The sequence below is a fragment of the Atractosteus spatula genome, chromosome 2 (assembly GCF_055471065.1).
Source record: "Atractosteus spatula isolate fAtrSpa1 chromosome 2, fAtrSpa1.hap1, whole genome shotgun sequence".
NCBI lineage: Eukaryota > Metazoa > Chordata > Actinopteri > Semionotiformes > Lepisosteidae > Atractosteus > Atractosteus spatula.
The window spans coordinates 66,698,398-66,726,317 of NC_142707.1; the positions used below are offsets into that span (position 1 = coordinate 66,698,398).

At 43.5% G+C, this 27,920-nt stretch overlaps 1 protein-coding gene across 1 annotated transcript; it reads left to right on the forward strand.

The window, feature by feature from the left end:
* The first annotated feature begins 1,055 nt into the window (after positions 1 to 1,055).
* mocs3 (molybdenum cofactor synthesis 3) lies at positions 1,056 to 27,576 on the forward strand. The gene is made up of 13 exons (XM_088909638.1): positions 1,056 to 1,269; positions 1,832 to 1,973; positions 4,841 to 4,933; positions 6,505 to 6,625; positions 13,622 to 13,696; positions 14,572 to 14,689; positions 14,932 to 15,040; positions 15,463 to 15,525; positions 18,490 to 18,653; positions 21,681 to 21,728; positions 22,546 to 22,642; positions 23,480 to 23,587; positions 26,620 to 27,576. The coding sequence occupies exons 1-13, from the start codon at positions 1,177 to 1,179 to the stop codon at positions 26,775 to 26,777; spliced, it is 1,389 nt and encodes a 462-aa protein (XP_088765764.1). The 5' UTR covers positions 1,056 to 1,176; the 3' UTR covers positions 26,778 to 27,576.
* The last annotated feature ends 344 nt before the right edge of the window (positions 27,577 to 27,920 follow it).

The following is a 27,920-nucleotide window of genomic DNA, read 5'->3' on the forward strand; positions in this document are numbered from 1 at the left end:
TAGGTTACGAATGAGAGGAGGCCAGTTTGTCTGGTAGGTAGCAGTTAATGGATCCAAGGATCTCATTCCAGATGATTTCAGGAATCAGCTTCAACCACATGGCTGGTTCCACACTCCTACAAGCCTTTGGGTAAAGAAATGCCTCCTATTCGTACATTTTAGATGCCCATAGTTTCCACTGGTGTCCTCTGGTTAATTTTTCACTGTTCACTTCCGAGAACATTGCTGGGTTGACTTTGTCAGTGATTTGGGAGTTTTGATGTCTTGAATCAGGCGTACTCTGTACTCTTCTCTCTTCAGGACTGAAAAGCTGGAGTTCTTTCAGCCTGTCAGTGCAGGACATGCCTTGAAGTTCTGGAATAATGCGTCTGGTTGATCTGTCTTGGACTGAACCCAGATATCTGTAGAATCGTTGAAAAGACCTGATAAAAATTAAAACTAACAGTTGGAGACAAATTGTAATCTCATTATAAACACCTGTAATCTGTTTCTCTTTCTATCTGGTGCATTATATAATGCAAGAAATGACACTTATTAAAAACCAATATCAAATGTAATCTATTTGCCCCAGACCCTGCATTGGATTCAGCGGCTAAATAATTGATCATTTATTTGGGGTTTCTGCTGCCAATAACTGTTGCTAGCTTCACGGAGCTACTACTGAGCACCGAACACCAACATTTCAAATTCCTCGTGTCTGATGTCCAATGATCTTTAATCTGCACAGATCTTTAATAATATATAATACATAATAATATGTGATGACATCTAATATGACATGCTGTTTAGACCACGTTGGGGATAACAATTATAATTACTTTATATGGTGCCTTAAAAAAGTAATCCTTTCAAAGTAAAGCACACGGCACACAAATAAACAAACAGATACCGACGATAAAACAATCACAGCTAAAAGTATTTCTGAAAAAAGATGACCCATATCTGTATTTAAGTTAATAGACTCAAAAAGATGCAAACACGAACTCCCTCCAGCGCCAGTCAGTCACATGACACTGCTCTGCGCTCACGTGGCGAGATACACGTGGGGACCTGCTGCAGTCCAGGAAGCCGAGCTGAGAAAAGAGTCCTTAGCAAGTTACCTTTACATTACGAGTCGATAGAATTTGATAATTTTGTTCTCAAGTAAAACTGAACAGTTAAAAAACCAGAGCGGTTATGGAGCAAGATATAGTAAGCCTGAAGGAACAACTGTTGGTGAAAGAAAAAGAGATTGGCGTTTTAAAGGACAAACTCGAACGGTTGTTGAAGGTATTTCATTTTTTAGTTCAAACCCTTTGATTGTACACGACACAGCAGATTTTATATCAGTATTATTTTTTCTCGTTATATAGTAATCCAAGTAATCCTAAAAGGTCCTGTACACTACGTATAATCTAAATAGGTAATGCAGAAAACGAGAGAAAAGCTCATTTTTAAGTGCTCAGCCTCTGCAGATCTGAAGACAGGGCACTGGGTGAGCAAAGTATTGCTCACTGTTCTTTCATTTAACAAAACGTTGTATTTGGTGCAGAAAGTTCCGTTTTATTGTAAGGTGATGCCTGCTCACACTGTGTTGACGAATTAGTTTATGAAGAGATCGCTGCTTTCTCGGGGCAAATTATCAAGAAAGATCGATATGACTTCAACTTGGCCAATGGCGTCTAACTATACAAACATCGTTTCCCATTTTTTGTTGTTTAGTTGAAATTCATAATCCAAAAACCTCATTTGTAAGTTAAGAACAAACCTCTGCTAGAAAACCCTGACACTCATTTATAAACATGTATATATATTTTCTAAGGGTTCTCCAATTTCTTCTTTGCCTTGCAAGGATTCCCAGTGCAGCACTGAAGCAATTGATATACAAGGAACTGTGACACAACTGACTCCCCTGCAAGAAAAGCCATTTCTCTCCAACGAAGAGATCATGAGGTACAGCAGGCAACTGCTTCTCCCCCAGTTCGGGGTTAAAGGTATATAAGCATGACACCGCACATGTTCTTGGGTGTTTTTAACGATTGTTCTGGAGTGAATTTAATTGAAATAGCAGACCGTGTAAGTCCAGGAAGGCATTTAGCTACAGTAGGACACCAGGAATAATACCCCTTGTTTTACAAATTGGATCTTTAATAACCTAGTAGAGAAACATATTGTAGCGCGGGCAATAAACACGCAGAACAGTGGGGTTAGAAGTGCTCTTTTTTAAATAGAACACCATAGTTTTTCTAACAAAGTTTATTTCACAATAAACATTTTACACTCTAACAAATCATGCAAAGCCGTGCAACCTCTACTATATTTCATTCTTAAAAAGGTGATTGTCCTTTTTCGGTTGGTCCCTGTGCTGTGGTTGCTGGGGCTGGATTTACACAATGAAAGAGTCCCTCCAAGCCCTACCGCTTGCTGTTGTCCTCGGCTTCCCCCTGTCCCGGCTCTGAAACTGCGGTTCTCCAGTCCTCCGCAGGAGCTCAGGGAACAGGGTTTTCCTCCTTAGTCCCTGTACAGGGCCCACAGTCTCTTCCAGGGCTCCTTCGCCGTGGAGAAGCCCCACTTGGCGATGTCGAGCTTCATCCTCCCTCTGAGGTTCACAAGGATCCTCTCCTCCCGCTGGCTCGCTCTCCCCTCTGTGCTGGGCTGGATGAGAGTGGTCCTCACACTCCACAGCCCTTGTTCTGTTAGGAACACCAGCAACCAACGCAAGTACTGCGCCCCTTTGGCCAGTCCTGTCTGTGCCAGCCCCAGCAGGAGGCTCTGGTATCTTAGCACCTCTCCCGCTCCCAGGAGTTGCAGAGTGTCGTCCCTTCTGCCCCACACAGCTTTGGCGAAGGGGCGGCTCCAGAACACGTGCTCCTGCGTCTCCTTGACGATCAGTGTCCTGGGGGCAGTGCGGGTTCCTGGTGAGCAAGTGTCTGTCTAGGACCTCTCTGGTCGCCAGCCTCTGGCGCACCGCCATCCAGTTAAGAACCTTTAACTTGTTATCTAGGCCCTTTGGCTGCATCCTTTCCCAGACTTGTCTGGGAACCTGCAGCCTCTCCCTGGTGACCACTTGCCCCCTCACCTCCTTGTACAGGACCCTGTGGTTGGTGCAGAGCTCTGGCTGTCTCGTGGCCTCGTACCTCCTGCTCCACTTGACAGCGTGGGAGTAGGACTCAGGTTGTTTTTCTGCTTTTGGTCTGGTGTTTGTCCACTGGACCAGGTGCTTCATCAGGATGGAGAACCTCAGCCGGACAAAGTACTGGTACTTGTGGCTAATTGGCTCCCGCAGCGCCCCACAGAGGTTGCAGAAGAAGATGCAGTCGAGTTTTGGGGGAAAAGTGGCACATCTCTCCCCTCAGATATCCGTTCACGTCGACTCTGCTGCCCACTTCAGAGAACAGTATCTTTATCCAGTGGCTAAAACTCTCTCCAAAACCGAAGCATTCCACCCCTCCGAGCAGATAGCTGTGGTTTACTCTGTCGAAGACTTTCTCCTGGTTCAGATTCACTACCATTATGGGCACATTTGGTCTTTGTCCCAGGCAATGGTGTTCCAAAGGAACTGGAGGTCCTGGCTGATGGGTCATCTACCCCACACATCTAGTTGCTGTTGATTATGTGGGGCAGGGCTTTGTCTGATGGCCAGTAGCATAGTTTTGCAACCCTCAAATGTTCTCACCAACCAATACAAAAAATCCATTGAGTGAAGGGGGGGGGTCCTGACAGACAGAGGCCAGGAAGGTCAGGGTGGGAACCTGAGGTCACAGACCTGGATGGCGAAACATGGGACAGCCACAGATGTACACTCGCATAATATGTATATAAACCCCTGTCCTTCCCCCCGAGTCCCAGCAGTAAGCAATGTCTCTGATAGTTTCCAGCTATCCCAGACAAGATCCCATTTATCCCAGCATGCTCTCTGGAGGACTGACATCACCAGCCCCACTGCTTGTCTGCTCCGTGTCCCATCACTGCCTGATGAGGGCGCTACAATATAAATGGTGTCAGAGAGAAGAGGCTGTTGGTAGTTAGGATCCCATTTTAACATCTCGTCTGATGGACAGAAACTCTTATCATGGTGTGCCCCATTCTGGGATGTTGGTGTGGACATCCTGATGCAGAGCAAAGAGTGCCTGCTCTTACAGCAACAACCTGGTTTTCCTATTACAGCTTATAAGCAGTAGCTATTTGATCTATCTGGCTTGTTTGGTTGCTAGTATCTACTTGATCTAAGATCTTTTGCAGGCTTTTCTTGAAAATACATAGTATCTGCTCCATCCGCATGGCTGGATAGCCTGTTGTAAACTGTTTGTGTACAGTGCCTCTTGTTTTTAGTTTTAAATGCACTTTGCACTCCAGTCCTGTGGTTTGTGTTTCACTGATTCTGATGTTGTCTATTGGGTTGTCAATGCCTTTGAGGATTTTGATTAGTTTCATAGCATCTTCTGTTCGGGACTAAAAAGATTCTTCTGTTTTAGCTTGCTGGCATAGGTCATTGCTTGACATCGGAGGATGTGAGTAGTTGCTCTTCTCTGAGCTGATTCCAGAGGAGCAATATCTTGATTGTACCATGGTAACATAATCAGTCCAGAGAAGAGCAGATACTTCTCCTGTAACCATCATAAGTGTGTCTTTGTGGAACTGAGAGCCAGTGTCATTTAATTAAGGATTGGTTGACTGTTCTGTACTTAACCATTTACATACCAAAATTGTTTTTTGTTTTAAGAATGCTAATTTTGTTTTTAAGCTATCAGATGTACAGATTTTGTTCCCTGCTTTCCAGTGGGTTTCCCAGTTTTCCTTTTCTTGGAAATGGTGCAGTGTTTTGCTACTTGATCCAAGGCTGTGCTTTTTCTGCTTGCAGGTCAGCAGCAGCTGTGCAGGACCTCTGTGCTGGTCGTGGGGTGCGGAGGGCTGGGCTGTCCTTTGGCGCAGTATCTGGCTGCAGCTGGCGTAGGTACGGAATGCCGACTGAGATGTGTAACCAGTAACGCCTCATAGCACGTCACCCCCCTGCGTTTTTTTTATATTCCTTTTATTTGTTTTTAATAATATCAGTAACAACAATTCGGTTTACAGCATACCCATCATTAACAATCAGATAGCCAGCAAGGCAGCATCATGCCCAGTGTTACGAAGAAAAAAAAAGAGTACAGAATAATGTAATGTGTTTTTAAGAGTGCTGTGATATTGTGGAATCAGAAATCAAAAGATCATCCAGCACTTCATTACAATTTGAAATAGATGAGCGAATAAGGAAATCTACCTTTATTGTGATTCGTGAGTATAGTACCGTTTCTAGAACCTCTCAGCCCGCGTTGCCTTCATTACTGAACACTAACTGCTGTTAATGCTGTTCCCATTATAGTTTGGAAAAAGGCAAGGTTATCTTGTGTGTAATATTTTCTATTGTTTTATAAGTTATAGGAGAGTTGGAGTGTGCCACATGTCCAATTTTGCCATATTTTGTGAAAGTGGGACAATTATTTTAGATGTTTTTTCCTGATGTGTTCATCAGGAAACCAACAAGTTTACCAACAGTTTATATATATTATATACAGGAATATGAAGAAGTAATTTAGAGATAAAAGTATACCTTTGTGTATAGGACCATACGTAATTGTAAAACGTTTTCATATTGGATATGAAAGCATAGTATGTTTTTATAAGATGGCCAGTTTGACTACCTAGCAAACTGTCTTCTTTCATCTGTGTTCCATTTGCAGTTTTACAACTATGGCAGATTTGAATGAATAAAATGTCTAAATGTAGTGCTTCCAGATGAATCTTAAATGTTGTGTTTGAAAACATGTCACTGTACACTGAAACACATCCGCAGTGCAACCTCTGATTTAAGGTAAACATTATGAAGGACAAAGGTAGGTTTATTCTACAAGTGTTGACTTGTGGAAAAAGGTTTGCCACAGACCCATGAAAGTTATATGCTAAGACTCACTTGGTTCATTTATGATGGAATTTCATAAAATGCAATACTTGATGTGTCCATCTGTTATAAATAAGCATGTAGGCATGGACAGGCAGAGATAATACATCTACAGGGTCACCTGTCTGATTGAGTAGTATTTCCTTTGTGTGTGCTCTCTGTATAAGAGACCGGATTCCTGAGAAATGGTCCTATGTTAAGAGTTTCCCAGGAATGCACATCGCTGTGAGGCCGATTGCTGCAGAACACAGAACACTATGACATTTTCAGCAGTTTGCCATGCAAATAGTATTGGATATAAAAACATAGGATGTCTGTATTAAATTAGATGGTCAGTTTGACAACTTGACAGATTGGGTTCTGTGACTTATTTTTCCTTTTCTGTGGACGGCACGACCATGCGTCGAGATGTATAATACAAGCGACAGTGCAGTCCCTGTCCTTATTGTAGTGGGGGCTGCGAAAGCCGTTCAAGACTAGAGGCTTCCGTGGTTTCCCCTCTTGTCGGCTGCAGGTCCGTAGCATGTCTTTAATTCAAAGTGAGGCACTTGTGGCAAACTTTTGCACATCTTTCACAACTCCAGGGCGACTGGGGCTGCTGGACTATGATGAGGTGGAGCTGAGTAACCTGCACAGACAAGTGCTTCACGGAGAGGACAGGAAGGGAATGCCGAAGGCCCTGTCTGCTGCAGCGTCCCTGAAGAGGTAGGTCCTGGAGTTGAGAACACAAAATGAATCCGGGCTCTTCAGAACGACTGAGCATCTCTTATTAGCACCTAATGTGGCCCTTGTTTCTAAATCAATATTAAATAGAATGGCTGAGAAAATCACGTTTTATCCATTTTTTTTAATAAGGTGATCATAAGGTTGTGTTTTTCTCTAGAGCGCTCTATAGACAGTGTAGAAGTAACACAATGTCAGCAAAACAGGTTTAGAGGATCTAGTGGATCCTGAAAAATGATCCAGAAAATGTCAGTGAACAATTCTTAATATGCGGAAAGAGAGAACCACAGGGGAATCTGCGCTACCCCCCAGCCGGCACCAGTGGTTCGCGGGGCCAGGGTGCAGACTGCCAACCCCGAGCTGCCGGGCACGGCAGCACCGCGAGAGAGCCTGGCCACGCGCCGGGCTCCCTTCTGAGGTGTCGCTGGGCCGAGCCTGACGCAGCTCGCAGGCAGGGAGGGAAGCAGCGCAGCCGCTCAGAGGTGAAATATTCCCAGGTGAAAGCGAATTCGAGGCCTCAGTTAATCAGCCACGGGCTGAAGTGCAGCAGATGAAGCGTGACAACAAACTGGGGAAAAAACGTACAATATTTTAGATGTAGCTGAATTGATGTGCTGGAGCTCGAAGGGAGACTGTAGTGTACCTAAAAGAATAAGGGGAAATTCACCACCTCCCGCCAGAGCAGAATCTGTAGACACAGAGGAGCCCGGAGGCCCAAGACACAGCACTCACTCCTCCCACACACGCTCACCACTGGCATCTCCACTGCCCAATCTGCCACACCAGTGCCCCCAGCCTGCCCGATACCCAAAGTGCCAGACTGCCGTACTCTCCTCATTCTGCCCTCTTGCGCAGTTGCTCTCCCCGGCGACAGGATGCCGGGCCGAGCAGTACAGAGGTGGGTCTTCTCATTGATTCACATGGAAAATTTGTCGGTGAACACGGGATCGACAGGCTCAAATGTCTGTCCTTGACCGGTGCCCGGCATCAGAGAAGACCCTACAGGTGCTGTCTAAGCCAGCCCTTGGAATGCCAGGCTGCTCCATACTGCACGCTGGCACCAGTGATCGGAGGTCCGTTACTGCAGTGGCACAGGAGCTCTCACTCTCACTCTCACTCTCTTCACAGACTGGAATGACTAAAGTGATTGTATCAGAAAACAGATGAACAGATATTATCACATCATTCACTTATAAGTGACTAGCTACTTGCGAAAAGTTCTCGTTTGCAATCCTGGTGGTGTTATTGATTTGGCAGGAATACAGCTTCGTCGACCACTGGGAAGACTGTTGACACAGAAACACAAACTTTGTTATGTTCAGAGGCAACACTCTCAACAGATCAGTAACAGAAGCACTTACTGCCTAACGGTTTTCTAAGATGATCACGGATCATCAGATTCCACTGCCTTGAATTGGTTCAGGTTGACTTTATAAACCGTGGTTGATCAGAATTGTCTTCCCATAAGCTCTGACCAGAAAGAGCGTGAAACTCCCCACGATCCAGAAAATCATCACCTCACCCTGGGGCTGCAGCGCCTGCGTGACCATTTACACCTCCCAAAAAAGCTTTTTTGAAACCCTTTGTGAAAACCCTGAAGGATATTGCAGGGGGCAGAGATCCAGCCGTCTCCCTGCCGGAGATGAGCAAGAGGACAGGCAGTGTCTACAAAATGAAGCACAGCACAACAGAGAAGCATCCCTTTTCCTGAACCCGTACAACACCCACACACTCCATCCAGACCAGCTGAACCCAGCAGAGCCAGACAGAAGTTCTCCAGCACCGCACCAGTTCAGACCAGTTCAGAGCTGGGAGAGATCCAGATCCTCGTCTGTGCCCCATGATGCCTCATCCCTAGAGGCACCGTATCAAACCAGTAAATCAGAGATACGTTTAGATACACAGCTTCCAAATTATTCACATCCAAAATCAGTTTTATAATAAAGTAAGGTAATGGATAAAATACAGAAACAAAGGGAAAGATTAATGGTTTGATGCAGACTGTGAAAACCATAGGACAGCTTGGCGGCAACTAGCAAAACAATGATGCAGACAACCACACAATGGAGATCCGCGCCTCAAATACTGCGGGTACCACAAACACACACACCCTTGAAAAAATTGCATCTATAAACAGGCAGCTCTCAGAAATCAAGAAGTCAATAAACCAAAATTGCTTCTGAGAAAAGTGAAGCACTTTAAATCAAAACCCAAAGAACTGGCCATCCACAATTATAGTCTGGAAAAAGACATTTTAAAAACTTCACCAATAGTTACCAAATGTAGAAGCGTTAGACCAAAACAACAACTATGGAAAAACTCAACTCTGGAAAACTCTGGAATTGGCAATTGAAGACACAACTCCTTAAACTCCTTTGATCACAGAGCAGGAGTTGCTAGTCAAATCCAGGTGAAAGACCTGCGGCCAAGACCGAGTCAGCAAAGCAATGCTTAGACACTGCAGCTCTGAAGTGCAGCAAGGCCGGCTCAGACTGTGGAGACCCCAGTCACTATCGGGGCATCTGCTAGTACAGCATGTATTTTGCAGTCTGCACAGTCTGTACCTGAACGAGCAGTGACCTGGCAAAGGTGTTTTTCAGTGTTCTCAGAATAGTGGCCTTCCTTACCGAGCAGTGTTCTGAGTAAAGGTCATGTTCGCTTTTTAGCAAACAACTGCGCTGGCTGATCACATTGACACCCTAGACACTTATAAACAAGCATGTCCACCAGTGAGCTAAAGGAAACTGTTTGCCAGTTTTATTGATCTTAATAGAACCTTAGACTCACTTTGGCGTTAGGAGCTTCTTTATGTTACAAATGTCTGCAAAGTGGTGTAGGAGTCTACAGTGTAACTAATTTAGCAGTGGGGTTGGGACAGTCTGCGGCTTCTGGCTTTGTGTGACACAACACAGATCGAATTACTACTCTATGCTAATGACCTGGTCCTACTGTAGTCCACTGAGCAGGGGCTGCCGCAGAGCCTGGCATTGCTGGAGCCGAACTGTCAAAACTGGGCATTGATCGTAAAAACTGGACAAGAATAGGGATGAGCTTTTCCCCAAAGAAAACCAGATCTCGGGGGAACGTATTCACCTGGAGTAACAGTGCAGTAAAACACACAATCAGCTGTGCATGCCTTGGTCTAAAGATCAGATCTTAAGAGCTTTATATTCTATAAGAAGGAGGCTGCAGAATATGAATCTTCCCTCAAAACGCTGGCGTAATTTAACCTATTGTTCTATAGGGCAATTAAGTGGGCGTCCAGTCAAAAGAGATCAATACAATATTGGCTGCACCTAATAAAATGTGACCACAATGCTTTCCGCTACAAGAAACTGCTGAGGCGAGAACTGATCGAGACACGCCCCCCGCAGCCAGCTGGTCCTGAATTTCACTGCCCCGAGTCTCGCTGACCAGCTTCAGGACAGCACTACAAAAGACATTTCAAAGCAGGTCAATCGAATTACAGCACAAAAAACACTGCCTCGTCCTCTGGGACACACGCGCATATGAACAACACAAACTGGAATGCTACCGGGCTTTAAAAACTCAGTACACACTGACCAAGTATCTGACCATGGTAAGAGACAACCAGGAGAAATAAACCCCGATGAATTACAGGCTCAGAGACCACAGTCTGGCCATAGAAGATGCAATACAGGCAGAGATGGCTACCCTGAGAGGACAGGCTGTGCTCCCACTGCCAGTAGGGACAGTTGCACTTTCTGCTTCACTGCTAGACGCACACCTGGATTAGACAGAACATTCTGCTCTTCCAAATCTAATCCCAGAATTCCCACTCCTGCAAGAATCGGAACAGCTTCCAATTCTACTAGGAGAAGGACAAGGAAAATGAATAGAGCTGGCAGCCCAGTATGTGGTCTCCTGTCAGAGTCAAGGAACAGTGATGAAGTCTTCAAATAGAAGTATTGCTCCGAATGTTTGGAAATGCTTACTGTTGCCTTTTGTTTTTGGTTGCTTTGGCTGCAATGTAATTCGTCAGCCATACCAATAAATATCATTGAATTTGAAAGACTTATTCCACCAGATGGTGCTATTGAATCTGTAATTGTGGTTTTTTTTCTTGAAATGGGTGATTTTGGTTATCATATTTTGCTGTCTACTTGGTTTCTCTGCAGAAAAACTGTCCTCCACAGTCACCATCTAAGTTAAGGCCCTCAGCATATAGCTAAAGAAGGGAAAAGATGCAAAAGCTATTGATTTTAATAAAAAATAATTACCTGCTGTCAAAGAATATGCAATAGATAGATAGATCAGACTTTATTGATCCCGTAGGGAAATTGATGTGTTACAGCAGTCCAGCCCAAGACAAGCAAAAACAGACATCAGAATAGACGAAAAGGTATACAAAATAAATATAAAATAGATAAATAAAAATAAATACATAGGCGTGTGCAAAAAAAAAAATAAAAATGGGGACGTGTGGAAAAACAGCTCTGCCCTATTCAAATTGGCTGAGACCACTCAAGAAATGATGTCCTCAGATCTGTTAGCTACTAGCGACTAAATGTGTTAGTGGTCAGAGTTGCCTTCTCTTGTTCATTAGCTGTTCGTTACCTCACCCTAACCCCGTTGTAAGCTATCGCAGCTGCACAAGCTCTGAGCGCTCTGTTACACAATGTAAGTGTGTTTTTGCGCGCTCAAGCTTAGTCATCAACCAGAGCAGGCTTATTGTAGTTATACAGTTCTGTTGTTGGTTTGGTCTTCCACCAAGCTTAGCTGTTAACATTTCAATGGTGGTGTAGTCAGGTGAATGTGGGAGGGGAACACAAAGATTTCAATACCTCTTGTTCTTCCTCAGTCGTTATTTTTGTTATCGTTCCCGGCTTGCCTTCCTGCCCGTATTACGCGACACCAAAGAACTGAACGACATCGTTCCTTGAGAAATGTGTTTTCCATTTTTGTCATATCTCCCGTTTGTAACTTCACTAAAACAGTCTGAAGTCTTCACATGCCACCTCCATGTTTATTGTAAAACGCAACAAATATGTCGACGGTTTCTTACATTCCTTTCCTTCCTGTAGATGAAATGTGCAAATGTCGTCTCATGTGTCTCCGAAACTCTTTAACATTGCGCTTTTGACCCATTTTTGTGATTTATCGCCCATTCAACATTCTTGATTTTGTTCTCGTGTTTTTGAGCTGTTTTGAAGCCCGATATGAATCTGAAGTGGTATTGAGATCAACAGTGGGTTGAATGCTGGGACAGAAAGAATCAGCCTTTTCAGTTTTGAAATCTCTCTTTACACTGTTTTCCTTTTTCATCCCCAGTTACCGTTATACAAAACCATTCACTTCTCTTGCAGTTTCCCTCCCAAAGTCATCTTCCTAATGACAGGAGGGTAATTAGAGATGTACAGTTAACTAATTTCAGGCTTTTTATTTGAATCTATCCTTGTCGTTTTCCTTTATTCACCTTTGGATGTAAAACCTGTAAAAAATAAAACAACTTGATTGCCCAGGCTATTGGATGATTGATCTTCAGCTTTCTCTTGCTTGGTTACTACTTAAAGATTAAACCTTTTAGAAATGGACTGAATTGGACTTTAACATATATATTTTCCCACTTTTAGTGAGATTTTCAGTAATTATTCACTTGTAAAAGTACTGTAGCGCCCTCGCTTGGTGTTGAGGAGGAAGCGCACCTAGTCGCTAAGGGTACCGCAAAGCAGGCTGGGGGTTGTAGCCGGGGGGAGTCCGGTGATCCCTAGGATGACCAGCAACTGACCCTGCTGATGTAAATAGACCTGTTAGCTACAGTGTTCTCCATAAGAGATAAGATAAGATCACTTTATTAGCCATATACAATTTCTTGCATTAGGAATTTGTCTTTTCGCATATGCCAGCTTGCTCTCCATGAGACACACAGGCACACAGACAGAGAGAGAAGCTTGGGGTCAGAGCACAGAGTCAGCCATTTATACTCCCTGGAGCAGCTGGGGTTAACGGCCTTGCTCAGGGGCCCAACAGAGTAGGATTCCTCCGCTGGCCGCAGGATTTGAACCAGCAACCTTCCAGCCACAGGCGCAGATCCTTAGCCACAGAGCCACCACTCTGCCCCACTGTAGCTTAGTGTCCCATAATTTAAGTGTGTAGAGTCTGTTACCACCCTAAACCTGTGTACATGTTCGGTTTATCTCCTAATGTGTGTGTAAATTCTGTAGTGGTCCTTGTAAAAAAAAAAAGAGAAAGGAAGGTGCTAGTGTGCCTATACCATCTCCTAGTGTCCTTTCCTGAAGGAACCCGTAGCTGTTACAGTACATTCGTGTTTTTTTTATTTTGAATCCGTAAGCAGCTGATTTCATTATGGGGAGATACTGTATAGTGGTGTGGTGGGTTAGATCTGGAGCCTCATAGCTTCCCAGTGCAGCACCAGCCGTGTTCATATGAGTTTGCTTTGGTCAAAGCAGATTGTGGGCAGCAGTCTGGAAGGTCGTGGGTTCAAGTCCCCAGGTGAAACGCCACTGTGGTAGTCTTGAGCGAGGTACCTCCCCCCCATATTGTTCCAGCTGTGCAAATGTGTGTTGGTGAAAGTCACTTTCGATAGAGGCGTCAAGCAAATAAATAAAGCTTCTCCCAGACATGCTGGCTAGCTTTATATCCAGATAGCTGTAAAGTTCCTTTCTGTGTGGTCCTGTGAAGTTCCATTCCATCCAGGTGATATGTCCAGCAGTCATTTCAACCTCAGATCGGCTGTTGGGCTATTAGGATAAGTGGTTCCCAGACAGATAATTGATGAATGATTTCAGTATTGTTTTGGATCTCAGAGTATTTAATTACTATAAACTAGGAATTAAAGAGACTTGATCCCCCCCTGATGCACAAATATTAAAAATGAAACCAGGCAGAAGCGGAGCACTTTGTGGTAAACCGTGTTACCGTATGGGACAAAGGTGCAAGGCGCCGGGGACATCGACTGGACTCTTACTGTAGCGGAATCGACTCTTGTTCCTGTAGGCTGAACTCTGCAGTGGACTATGTGCCGTACCACATGCAGCTGACTCCCGAGAACGCCCTGCAGCTCGTTCAGCAGTATCCTTGTATGGTTTGTAAAAACCTCCGGAAGCGGAACTGGACTGAAACGAGGGGTGACACAGGGCCAGTTCCTGGTTTTTTTTTTTCAGCAGAATGAGGATTTTCATTGTCATCACACACAGGCTTGTTTTCATTTTATGCAATTTATTCTTCTCTGAATAAATAACCCTTAAACTCCACCCAGGTGGAAGGGTTCAAGTTCAAGTTTTCTTCTGGTGGACAATTACATCTCTGGTTATTACGGTGAATGTAACTTTTGATGACTATGATAAATGAACAGTAAAATATGTTTATAATTGAATTATTTTAAGAAAATGTCACGTGGGACAGTCAGGCAATGAACGTCAAATGCCAAAATGTAAAAATGTTCAGAAAAGTGGTTGAAGTATCAGCTGTAGTCTAATAGGTGTATCAGCTACTGTATAGTCTAATATGTGTATAATAGGTGTAATAAGTGTTTCAGCTATAGTCTAATAGGTGTAACAGCTATAGTCTAATAGGTCTATAATAGGTGTAATAAGTGTTTCAGCTATAGTCTAATAGGTCTATAATAGGTGTAATAAGTGTTTCAGCTATAGTCTAATAGGTCTATAATAGGGGTAATAAGTGTTTCAGCTATAGTCTAATAGGTCTATAATAGGGGTAATAAGTGTTTCAGCTATAGTCTAATAGGTCTATAATACTGTAGGTGTAATAAGTGTTTCAGCTATAGTCTAATAGGTCTATAATAGGTGTAACAGCTATAGTCTAATAGGTGTCTAATAGATATAAATGGTGTTTAATAATGGCTCTGTGGTCTATGCTGATGAAACTTGCATGGCGCCGAGTTGTTAAAATGTGTTGGACATTTCCTTAATGCCTTTCGCTCTCATGTACGATATCATAGCCGACTGTTCTGACAACGTGCCCACGCGCTACTTGGTTAACGACGCTTGTGTCCTCGCTGGCAAACCTTTGGTTGCCGCCAGCGCTCTGCGGATGGAGGGGCAGGTGAGTATCCTGATCGTGTGCCAACGCTCGGGTCTCCGTCAGTGTGTTCTGGGAGAGCGCGAAGAGAAGGTCCCATTTTTAGCGATGAGCACTTTGGAAGAAATAGCAACCTTTGACTGCCACCTGGTAAATATAGACCGAACCCTACAGTTGGAACAACAATTGCAGTTGACCCTTTAACAGTTCATCAGCAGCGCTTTGTGTCTTTGAGAATTGCTTTAACTGTAATACTCTGTTCACAGCTCACTGTGTACAATTACTGCGGGGGTCCGTGCTACAGATGCCTGTACCCCGTGCCCCCTCCCCCAGAGACTGTGACCAACTGCTCAGACGGAGGTGTTCTTGGAGTAGGTAAGTCTCCACTATAGAGCACACAGAGGCAGAGCAAATACTTGCTTGGTATTATGGTGCTGGTGACATTCTTTAAAAAAATAAAAGACTGGTAGTAAACTGTATGTACAGGATGAGCAAAATCTGTAGAATTTTTAACAGTAGATTTAACAGTAGATAGAAGATTTATATTTACAGGTGGCACTCTCAGAAGTACATGGATAAAGTACTGCGATCAATGCTTGGGAATCAAAAAGCTGTTCACAGTCTAACAAGTGGTAAACCACATAACGATACTTCAGAATCGTTACTGTATATGTGCTGTATCAATATTTGAAATCTTTTCTCTCCCATATCCTGTGAACGTGTGTCCTGTGGTTACATTGTTTGACCCCTATAGGCAAATAATTAACACAAGTTTATTTTTTTCAATGATTCTGCAGTGCCAGGGATCATGGGGTGTTTCCAGGCTTTGGAGATCCTGAAGATTGCTTCTGGGCAAGAATGTATCCTTTACAAGTCTGAGCTTTTTGGGTTTTTTTTGCCACATGCTTGTGTGTATAAAAGCTGTGGACACGTTTCTTCCTGATGACGTACTGTAGCTACCTGTAGTGGAGCTCTGATGAACTGAGAGGGTTCCACACAGGCGATTCCTTGCCTTTGTGGCCCAGCTGCAGGTGAATATCTGGTGAACTCGGAGCTAAAAGTAGCAGAAAAAAAAGAGTTATCGACACGTGAAAGGCTGTGGCTCACTGCTGAATGTTAGGGGCAAGTTGCCTTACTTGAAAAACGTCATTATTATCTTAACCTCAGGACTGCCAGTGGAGCAGACACTGCAGTGTCAGAGCCGTTCTGAAGGCAGCTACAGAACCCACATCCCCCTTTTGAATCTCTGCGCTACAATTAGTGGTGGCATAGTTTTGTGCTCATAGCAACAGACAGAAACGACTCGCTTTTAAAATACGGGATTGGCTTGCAGTTACGCACGTACAGCCAGTGTGTGAAGATGAAGACACTCTTGTGTGTCTCCACTGGGTTTTGAGGAAGTGAAAGATTTAGAGTGGTAGCTTGTTTAGTCATTGTGGTTAGCTTAGATTTTGCCTGTGATGGTTCCATTTAAATAAAGAATGGAAAGTAAAACATTCTGTGTTGTGCTTTGTAATTAAATGGTCATTTTCAGGAAGGTCACTGGACTCCTCAATAGAAAGGTTGTGGGTTCAAGTCCTCACTGTGTGCCTTGCTGCTGTTACCTTGAGAAAGAAACGGTGTATCCTGGTTGCTCCAGTCCACCGAGCTGTACAAATGGATACTTGCACTGTTGGGCTAACCCTGCAGTGGACTAGTATCGCATCCAGGAGGGAATCTTGTAGCCTTGTAGGTGTGTAAGCAGTAGTATGGAGGACAAGTGAGGGTGCTGGACTCATATCCCTGGTGAGGGATGCATCAGTCAAATAAACTAATAATATTTAAAAAAATAATAAATTGTGCTTAATACTATAGGTTAAAATTCAACCCTGTGAGATACTAGGCTTTAGTATGAACTTTGCAGATTAATTGTTATATGTAATTTACAGTAAATGGAAGATGTTTGCTGTCTAAACTTCACATTAAATTTAGCTGCTTTTTTTATCATTTCTAACAGTTAAAGATTTTGTTGCACCAGAGTAATGTCTACATTGTAATAACACGAAATCTGACACGAACGTAGGTGAAAAAGTGTTTGTTACCAGCTGTTGCTTAGTCTTGGATAGTCTAGTGGCCACAAACATGCTGCTTGTCATTAACTTGGTTTGAAAGAAGGCACAACTGGCAGAAAAGATCCCATACGTGCGCTGTCCTCTCTCCCTGTCTCAATCATACCGATTTGAGCCTAAAACGAAAGGCAAACCAAATTTGGTGGAAAATGTATAGAAATGGAGTGATTCACTGGAGTATGAGGAAGGGAAAACAGAAGTTCCCTCGACCAGCTGAACCGCAGCTTTCACAAACCGTGCCTGTAAGGCCATCGCGATCACAGCCCGGAGCAGGAAGAGCAGGATGGGAGTATTCTATCCACCACAGTCTGCCACAGCAGAAAACAAAATGTTACTTCATCTTACAATATAATATATTGTAACGCAACGGGGGCTCAGGCGGGCGCCCTTGCCGCATCAGGTCGGCCCCACACTGTCCGGGGCTCGAACCCGGGACTTCCGCGTCTCTCTGCAGCGACCCAGCCCCGTGAGCTAAAGAGAGATCTCTCTACAGCCCAGTAGCTGTGGTCCTGCTATCACAGGGAAGGGCGGTGACGTCACCTGCTCTGGTACGCCGGCTCTTACACAGTACCTGTCGGCCGTAAGCGTTACACTCTCCCCCGCTTAAATCGCCGTCCCCGGCGAAGGGCTATCCCATCCCACTTCTGACACCAATGTAACGCAACGGGGGCTCAGGCGGGCGCCCTTGCCGCATCAGGTCGGCCCCACACCGTCCGGGGCTCGAACCCGGGACTTCCGCGTCTCTCTGCAGCGACCCAGCCCCGTGAGCTAAAGAGAGATCTCTCTACAGCCCAGTAGCTGTGGTCCTGCTATCACAGGGAAGGGCGGTGACGTCACCTGCTCTGGTACGCCGGCTCTTACACAGTACCTGTCGGCCGTAAGCGTTACAATATTAATTATAATATAATGTATAATATTACTGCATAATATATAATATACTGTAGTACTTGCTCAAGTGGGGGATGTTTCAGTAATTTCATTTGATATGTGTGCCTTTTTTATACATGGCGTTGCTTGTTGTGGGCTGCCCTTTCTGAAGGTTGCCGTGAGTGTCATACCTTTTTTACCGTCTTACCTCCTGACGTGCCAGCAGCCATATCACCCTGCAGCTCTCAACTGCCTGCCCACTGACGCCTAGCTGGGTTGAGCCTGGTCAGTACCTGGCTGGGAGACCTCCTGGGAAGCTATGGTTGCTGCTGGAAGTGGTGTTAATGGGACCAGCGGGGGGCGCCCACCCTGCAGCTGCAATCTGTGTGGGTCCTAATGCCCCAGTATAGTGGCGGGGACACTATACTGTAATGGGCGCCATCTTTCGGTTGAGACGTTAAACCGACGTCCTGACTCTGTTGTCATTAAAGATCCCCGGGCATTTCTCGATAAGAGTACGGAGTTATGCCGGAGTCCGGGCCAAATTTCCCCCCTCTGCCTTTACCGTGGCTCCAAATTGTCCCCATTTATGATTGGCTTGCACTTGCCCTGCTATGGACTGGCGTCCCATCCATGGCGTAGCCTGCCTTGCACTCGTTGCTTGCCGGCTAGGCTCCGGTATCCTGCGACACCGTAGGGTACAAAGCGGTTTGGCAAATGACATGACATGACATGACCTCCTGACGTGCCGCAGCCGTCTCGTGTGCGGGGAAAAATGCGTGGGAACGGCTGTTTCTCCTGCGCCAGAGGTCCGGCGAAGGTTTTCTTTAACTTGCCCTTGCCCCTCAGCCAGCTACCGCCAGCGGCTGCTCATGTTCGATGCTCAAGAGGCGCGCTTCCGCACGATCAAACTGAGGCCCAGGCAGGCCGGCTGCTCGGTCTGTGGAGAAAACCCCAGCGTGAGAGCTCTGCAAGACTATGAGAAATTCTGCGGCTCCGCTGCCACAGACAAGGTCAGAGCCCCGTGTGATGTGAGGGCCTCACCCAGCCATGGCGCCTTCTCTGCCTCTCTGGATCATCAGTTTCTGTTTCAGTCCGTTTTCTCCTCTCTGTAGTAAAGATTCCTCTAGGCCGTTCTCCTGCAGGGCTTTGGGCTGAACCACATGTAAATGGTTTGGTTAACTGGTATTGGTTTAAATGATATAATTAAGGTGTTGGCTGTAACAGACATCTGAGCTTATGTACTGTAGGTAGGAGAGGCTGTTGTGATATTTCTCTGAACTTACTGTATAGTCTTGTCATTGTTGCTTTAAGGTTTGTGGTATTTTCTTGTTTTACTTTGATTTATGGTAATAATGGGGTTTTTCTCATACTTCCAGAAAAATGAAGGAAACGAATTGCAGTTGTATATTCAGCTTTGTTTCACCTTTTAAAGTACTTTAGTGTTTAAAATGTCTAAATAATAAGAAAACGCCCTCTCCACCTCATCCTTTCAGATAGAATTATAATTAAATAATGTGTGTTACAGTTAGCACCAGGAACTTTGTGGACTAAAAAGCCAATCATTCCAGACAGCAGTGTGAAGTTTGTAGTCTAATCATCATGATTTATGTCACAACCAATTTGTCAGTTCCTAAAGAAAAAAATTTGGCCATTTTTTTCCATTACTCCACACCTGTGTTTTCCTTGAGACACAGTTTAAAGGAAATGCTCACTCATAGTCCTTTTTGGTAGAGGAATATTGAACAATAAACTAGACTTTGCCGTTTGTTATCTTTTTGTCTCCTACTGTGAATAAAGATGTAGACAACAGATGTAGACAACACAGAAAGGGGAATCTATCGTCAGTTACATTGGCAGCTCTACCAATGGCAACATACAGTCTGTTATACCTGGGTGCTGTTGAATTCCCTTCTTTGGCATCGGCGTAAATGGTGGTAGGCATTGTCAGAAGGTGAAAACCATCCAGGCTTCCATTGTCCATTGCTTTATGTGTAGCTAACATCAGCTAGGAAGGAAACTTAAGATACAGTTTGACTAAAACATGGAAAACGTACCTAGATTGGCCAGAACTGATCATCTTAAATGAAATGCAGAAATACTACATTAAATAATTGTACTTTTGTATAGCACTAGGACAAGAAGGACTTGGACCTCTTCTGTTGGACTTAGGTCTGAGCTGTTTTAAAAATATAAAGATAGGTTTAACAAATTGCAGACTCTCTGGAAGGAATGAAGTGCTTGAATTACTGATTATAGATAAGTTCCTTAGTTAATGAGGCCAGAGGCCTGTACAATGTTCCATCCTTACAGTTCCTACTTATGCTTGACATCTGTGACAGTTGGCTCTGAAAGAGGATTTGATCAATTCATCAGTTACCTTCTGTCAGATTCACATAGCAACTTGACAACAAGTGACTTCCAGTTACTCTTGATTAACTGAAAAAAGTTTTAACTATGGTCAGAAGAATACAATGAAGTATGAATCATATTAATCTGTGTCTGGTAAGTCCAAACACCTGAGGCATCTAGCTCTTTGCAGTTTCATTAGTAGCCACAAGATGTCAGTTTGCAGCTTTTTACCTGTATGCAGTGGACTAATGGGATCTGTTGTTGGCCATTTCTCCACTGACCTCTAACAGACTGACAACCCATCCTCACCGCAGTTGGCTTTCTGATAAAGCTTTTATGTTTTGAGGTGCAAAAGCCCTACTGTGCAGCAGATCAGGCAGACGCTGAGATTTTGCTTCACCAGATGAATCAAGAGGGCAGGTCAGAGAGAAGTATTTAGCCAGTACACTGGGGTTCGTACCCAGGCTCTTTCAAATAGTGCCGAAAGTGCTTTTCATGGAAGATTTGAACTTTCCTGATGTAGGCTACAAAAATGAATTGGAATAATGGCAGCACAAACGGAAAGGGTAGACATCGTAATGACTGCTTCCTTTTTCACTTTGTCAGAGCACCTACAAAGGGCAAAGCCTGTGCTGAGCCAATATTTTCAAACAATCAAATCAGAAAAATAAATGCGAGGAAACCATTCGGCACCAATAATTATGATATGTTTTGAAGCTGTAGGGTTTACATTTCAGGAAAGCGGAATATGAAGGAATGAAAATGTGTAAGAGGTGTAGGGAGGGATGAGGCAGTTATGGGCTCAGTGGAGAGTGGTGTGCAGTTGTTTATAAAGATATTTGCCTTAAAGCACAGAACAATCAAATGAATCCCAAGAGGGCAGAAGCAAGACTAGAAAGAGGTGGATTAAATGGCTGTGTGGACTAAACCAACTAAGTTATTTTGAATGTTTTCTAGTTAAATAGTACAATGAACTGCAAGCGCAGGTAGAAAATGGATGGAGAGTCTCTCATATACAACTCTGTGGAGCTTATAGGGTGTGAAAAAGTGCACAGCTGACGGGTTGGAGGAGCCTGTTGGCCCTCAGGCCTCTCATGGTGGCACAGGGGTGCTCGCCGCGCTCTGAATGAGACACGTGGGATTCCCGGCGGGGGAGTCCTGAAAACAAAATGCAATTCTACATTCCTTCATAAACATCGAAGCTTCGATGCTATAGAGAGTGTCATTTGTGAAGGCAGTGACGAGGAATTCTCAAAATGAGGCCAAGAAAATGTGCTGTTAAGACAGATATTATCTCTCGCTTAACTGTTACAAGCTAATACATCCATACCAAACTGCGGCTCGCCATAGAGGCGCATACCTCCCAAAAACGGGAACGGGAAAGTCATATTTCTCAACCACTGAGTTGAAGATTGTTCTAATCCTTGTTACTTTTCATCTTGGCCCAGACAGCCCTTGTAAGAAAACTGCAAATACTTGTGCTATGTCTGCTATGTCTTGGCAAATATAATATTCAGCTCAACGATGACCAGATTGGTAAATATGAAGAGAATGGAATGTGACTAAGAAGAAACTCTTATGTATAACCCTTGTGAAAGCTCTTATAGTATTGTTATAGAATTGTTTGCATGGATAAATTCATGTCCTGTCTTTTCTCTCTCTCTGCTTTTCCCGTTTGGAACTTCCAGTGCAGAAGGTTGTGTCTGCTTGACCAAGAGCAAAGAATATCTGTTCAGGTAAGAACAGTGGACTAGGTTGGAAATAGGCTTATGGCTAAATTTTTCTTTTTCTGCGTGTTATAGAGAGTAACTTTGTAAGTAAACATATAGTTAACCAGTTAGAGGAAACAGCTCTTTTTATTTTTATGTTGCTACATAGATTTGCTGTGAGCCAGAGCTGACATTTTTGAGTTTACAGGTACAGGAAAGAAGTATTCCTTCACTGCACTGTCAAATTGGGATTTGGTGGGAATCCTTAATCATCTTTCCTGCAGTGAACAGTAATTCAGTTGCTGCATCAACTGTTACCTGATTAGGATGCAGTTGAGTATTTTTTAAGTGATATTCTTCAGCTTGTAAATAACTATATATTCACAACATTAAGTTAGCTCTAAAGCCATATTCTGACAAATCTGGACGGCTTTAAGGATAGAAAAGTAGAAATGAAGTTCAGACAGTCTTGTGGCTTTTCATTAGGCTGTTACAGCTGATGGACAGATGGACAGTCATATAACTGTAAAGAACAATACATGTTAAAGTACAGTCTGGTAAGTGTGGTTTGTACGTTGTAATGTCCCTGTAAGAAACAATCACCCAGTTGGGCGCTGCACTTCGGAGGTGAGCGAAGCTGCGTTTTTATTTGGATTTGCTTTGTGGTCCTTTGGGTTGAGAAGCGCTGTGTAAAACTCCCTCTTCTTTTCATCTCCTCCTCCTCCTGCCTCTGTCAAGGCTGAATGGGCTCGCCCTCACTGTGTCTAGGTTAATTCCGTCCTTTAAGGTCGGACCGTGTAGTGAGCCGCAGGGCACGATGGTAACAGATCCGATCCCTCCGCAGGAGTATAAAGAGATCCTGGAGGAGCACGTCCCTCACCTGCTCCTTGACGTCCGGCCGGCGGTGGAGGTCGACATTTGCCACCTGCCCGTCTCAATCAGTATCCTTCTTTAGGCTGGTAGCACGGCAGGGCTTTCGTGTTTATGACGGTAACCAGCATTTTCAGTCTCTTGTTTCTGACTATTTCTGCATGCCTGACAGGGCTTGTTAAAGGGGAACTGCTGTCCCAGTTTCTTAGACCAGTTATTAAATCCCAGCGACAGAATAAATGAATTGCTGGCATAGAAAAACTGGACAAATTCTGAATTGAACACAAAATCATGAACTTTGTGAAAGTACTGTAAGTCGCCATGTTGTTGCAAACCCCTGGTCTCATCACAGGCAAGAGGGAGAGTTTGCGCAAATTGTGATGTGAAGCGGCCCTTCCTGCTCGCTAGTCCCTGTAAAGACTATTGTATTGCGATGTACGAGCAAACAAGTGCAGGTTGTGCAGGTGGCATTTCACCGCAGAAATGTCCCAACGTGATCTGTGGGCACCGTTAACAAGTAAGAAGTATTTGTCGGCAAAACTGTCTCGAAGTCAAGAGCAATATTAAGAGATGTATTCATAAGCCTGCTTCTTTACAATGTCGCAGGGCTGCTTCACATCACCGGAAGTTTTGTTGCCTCACAGAATTCAGTTCCCCTTTAAAGCTTTGTATAGTTTTGATTCCTGTTTAAAGACACTGCTGTACAGGGTCTCCGGACGTGTTTTACAATAAGGAGCAATGATAGTGGTCAGATATGAAAGCATTATTGCTTTTGTACATGAAGTAATTATCAGACTCCTGAGGTTTCTAAGCCTTTCAAGTTATTAGTGATATTATAACGCACGCTTTAATGGGATCCTCTTTCAATTTGTATCAACTTGGTTTTTTTTTCTATATGCTGCTCTCAGATATACCTCTTGCTAGTTTAGAGGACAAAAAAGCTCCACATTTACAACTGCTGAAGGAGAAAATAGAAGAGAGCAGGCAGAAGACAGACCGAAAATCAGATTTTCCAGGTCAGTGATGTGGTCAGGCTGGCAGCTCAATGGGAAGGCCTGTGAAAGTCCGTCAGGTTATAATCACACTCATGTAGCAGTCATGAGTCATGATGTTTTAGGGGATTATAAACTTTAATGCTGGTTTCTTCTTAAAGGTGTATTTCAGCCTTTCGGATTGCAGTGCGATCATGAATTACCCTGGATCATTTCTAAAGTTAACATTTTGATAAAATCGAGGCTTCTTCCCAGCCGACACACATGTGGAATTGAAACGTCCCAGGTGCTGAAGACGTCCTTGACAGTTGCAGTAAGAGATGCATATGGAGTCAATTGCAGGAAGTGATTTGATGTGTGAGCACAATAGCTGGTCTGCTGCTGTTCTGCAAGCAGCACAGGGCCCAGCGACATGCTGAGACCACAAAAGAAGAGTAATCCGAGTTTCTTCACCCTAATTAGGCCTCTGCATCTATACACCGCCAAATGACCATGGCTTTTGGGTATCCAATGAGCATGTTGAGATGACAGGGTTGCTAGGTGATATTTCCAATACAGACATATTTTAGTCATTACCGACAGCTGGTGTCCTCATGAATAGCCTATGTTTTAAATAGTTTTGTGGAATATATATGAAATGTGTGTGTCTGTGTGTGAATATACATAGGGTTATTTTTTCATTGCAAGTATTTTTAATTGACTATTTTAAGAAACCCAGTGGAAACCCAGCAGCTTGAGCTCTTGAGTGAACCTTTTAATTGTACTCGCTTTCTTTGCACCTCGTGCCGGACAAGGAAATAATGATGCGGAGACCGGAATTGCATCGTTTACAAGATAAAAGCCATGTGACGTAAAGCCTGTGCAGGGCCTCCTGCGCACCAGTTGAGCAGAGTGTCGGTTCGAGCCCGGGTCTTGTGACGAGCTGACTGTGACGGGCGGTGTGGTGGCTCTGCGCCTGTGGCTGGAAGGTTGCCGGTTCGTATCCCGCGGCCGGCAGAGGAATCCTCCTCCTCTGGGCCCCTGAGCAAGGCCCTCAACCCCAACTGCTCCAGGGGTGCTGTATAAATGGCTGACCCTGCGCTCTGACCCCAAGCTTCTCTCTCCCTGCCTGTGTGTCTCATGGAGAGCAAGCTGGGGTATGCGAAAAGACAAGTTCCTAATGCAAGAAATTGTATATGGCCAATAAAGTGATTTTATCTCATCTGTAAGGTGCTGCCCAGGGTGGGCGTGGGTTAAGTCAGCCAGGGCTGTCTTGCCTCTCAGTGACCCCTGGGGTATTGTCAGAGACCTGGTATTGACCTCCAGGACGGAGCTGTGTTGCCTGTCTTGTGGTAAAAAATGGTATCCATTTTGAAATGGTCTCGGTGTTTCCATTTCCTTCTGAATTTCCCATGTTGCGCGTCTGTGTGAAGTTGTTTGCTTCCCAATCCATAGCTGGTAGGGGCCATCCTACACCTACGTATGGGCCCACTGTGCATGTTTCAGTGTGCACTTATTATACTTATAATGATTCACTTGCAATTCTACCAAGTGAATCACAGTCATGGGAGTTTTGAAATATTCTCTTGTCATTTGCTTGATGATAAGACTTCAGGCCAGGTTGAAGTATGGAGTTGGTTGAGCGTGTTGAAAATGAATTCAAATTTTAATGTACTCAATTGAAAAAATGTAGATGAATTCCATGCAAAGACCTGTTGGAAACATATGGATTGTGGTATTTAAATGTGTTAACTACAAATTCAAATTTTATGGGGAAAAAGACAGGGAGAGCAAAAACAGATGTTAGTGGCAATTTTTAAATTTAGTCCTAAATTCATCACATTACCTAATATCATACTGTGTTACCTGTGCTACAAAAGCATAAAGGTGGTGATCTCAGAAGAAATTTCATGAGAGTACTAGGTGCAGAGGACAAGGTAGGATCATATTTTTTTATGGAAAGTGCTTGTTTTTTAAACAAAATTACTTGTTGTTTCTTGGAAGACAAGGAAATTTGTCTTGAAATTCATGTGATGTTACCCTATGGCATAAAACAGTCTCTCACCATTTTTGACATGAAGTGCTCACATTGTGTGAATGGTGTACAGTACAATTTAAACCTTTAAATGTTTTTGAAAATTGTTTTGTTGCAATATTCAGGTACTTCTGAACATTAACATTTACCATGCTTCAGTGCTGTACAGTACTGTAATTCGGGTCTCAGCTGTTCATATTTATTTTGTCTACATGTATATCCAACATTTAAAAAATATCTGTCTTTGGAAATCCAAAATTAATGTTTTTGCCAGAAAACACTGACTCTGTTTGTAAAATAGAGCCATCATAACACTGAACTTTCTGAGCCAGTACTATAATAATATACATGTATAATATGGTCTTTATAGTCAGCATTGAGCTATGAAAAAGTAAAGAAAATCAATGTTTTCTTTTAATAAGGGGAGTTTGTGAGCTGTTCTTGGGTGTGAAGACATTTATTAGGCTGTCTGCTTGTGTTTATTACACTGAAGCAGTGCATCAAAATTAAACTCAGTGGCTGCACTTACTATATAAGTAGGTGATGTCTGTTAGACCTCTTGTGCAAGAAGAGCATTTCTTCTGGAGCTGTATTCTTTTAGTGAAATTGTGTGCATCGATTTCTAGCATCTCCTGCTGACAGCAGATCAAGTATGATTGATTAAACGGCACAAAAAGAGACGAAGCCAGATGCCCAAGTTTACCCCAATCTGAACTCTGAGCAGACACAGAATTGGTGTCTTATTGCAGAAGATTCAGTGTCTTTCACAGATGTGGTCACACAGCACATGGTTATTAATGATAAGTGCAAAGGACAATGGCTTGTGTTAGTGCTTTGCTCATATTAGTCTTGTTTTGATGTAATTTTTGTGTGTCACCATGAATCTTGGCTGATAGTCGTGCTTTCTCGCCTTTATTTTAGCAGTAGGAGCCGTTGATCCAACTCTAAAAGGAAGCACTTCCTGGAGCATCCCAGTAATGTCTCTTGTTTTTACTGAAGTTTACAACAAGGTGATGGGAGTTTTTCCTCTTGTGTGTTTTAGTGTACGTGATCTGTAAGCTTGGGAATGACTCCCAGAAAGCCGTCCAGATCTTGCAGGAAATGTCCGGTGTGGAGCTGGAACACATTGCTGCAAAAGACATCCGAGGAGGACTGATGGCCTGGGCTCAAAAGATTGACCTGTCTTTTCCACAGTACTGAGGCTTCCACAGTAGCTTTTATTTGATGTTTCCATTGGCATGTGTTATATATATCGGCATAAGTTCATAAAACCATACTTAATATTCCCATTTGCTTTTAATTTTCCTGTCTGTTAATTTCTATTAGAAGAGCTTTTATGCTTTAGTGTAGACCATTAGTCCAGCCCTGGAGCACTTAGCTCTTCTGCAGAGGCATCAGACCATGGTAACTGTCAATATTTACACATTTTCCAGTGTCCACTTGATGAAAGGAACTGCATATAAATAGTGTAAATGTAAGTGCCCCTGTTCAAAACACAATAAACCCAAGGCAGTTTTTTTACCGTAGCAGTAAAAAAAAGAGAAGAACCATTTGATCAATGGGAAAGGAGATTCAGTAGAGATTAAAAAGGAAATGATGCTTCTATATGCAGTATGCACATACGCACATAAGTAAGGACCCAAGGTAACACATTTATTTGTACCTAGTGCCATGTACAACTGTACATACTGTAGCATCGTGAAGGTACACATCCTTTTTCCATGTTGTTATCTCTTTAGATCGAACCAGGCATGTGTCCTTCCATGAGACTGGTGCAGTGAATCTGGTATAGTAGAAATCTGTGTCCAGATTTTGGAGCCAAGTGTCTTCCTTGTCTCAATTCAGCAAATGGTGTCAGACGGTGTTGGAGAATACAAGGAGGAAAAAGGGGGAAACTAGTTGGGGAGTATCCTTGAGGGGGTTCATGTGGGATGAAAAATGGTTATCATTTCTGCATTGAATTTTATTGTTTTTAGAAAAATAAAAGTATTTACAAGGATACGTTTAAAATTATTTGAGTCTCTGCCTTCTTCTGTAGCGTATACTGTACAGTATGATTAGTTGTCCTTTTCATGACAGTATATCTCCATTATTCCTGTGGTACAGGAGACAGAGTGGGTATATTAACTTTCTTAAAATCCAGGTCAGTAACCGTGATCAGCTGCTCACTATGTCTGATTGATGGCAGGCCTAGGGAACAACTGATCAGTATTACTGGTTTTTATGCTCGACAATTAACTGCCAGTATCCATCTTAACAAAGGTACTCACACAGGATCAGAACAATCAAGCATTTGTATCTGAACATGAAACTCAGTGTTTTCATAGAACAAATTTAATAGAA

Bases quoted from the DNA above. Each gene is read 5' to 3' on its own strand.
- mocs3 (XM_088909638.1), top strand. From the start codon at position 1,177: ATGGAGCAAGATATAGTAAGCCTGAAGGAACAACTGTTGGTGAAAGAA. The intron at 15,041-15,462 runs GTAAGTCTCCAC...ATGATTCTGCAG, and splicing joins CGGAGGTGTTCTTGGAGTAG to TGCCAGGGATCATGGGGTGT. The intron at 15,526-18,489 runs GTATCCTTTACA...CTTGCCCCTCAG, and splicing joins GATTGCTTCTGGGCAAGAAT to CCAGCTACCGCCAGCGGCTG.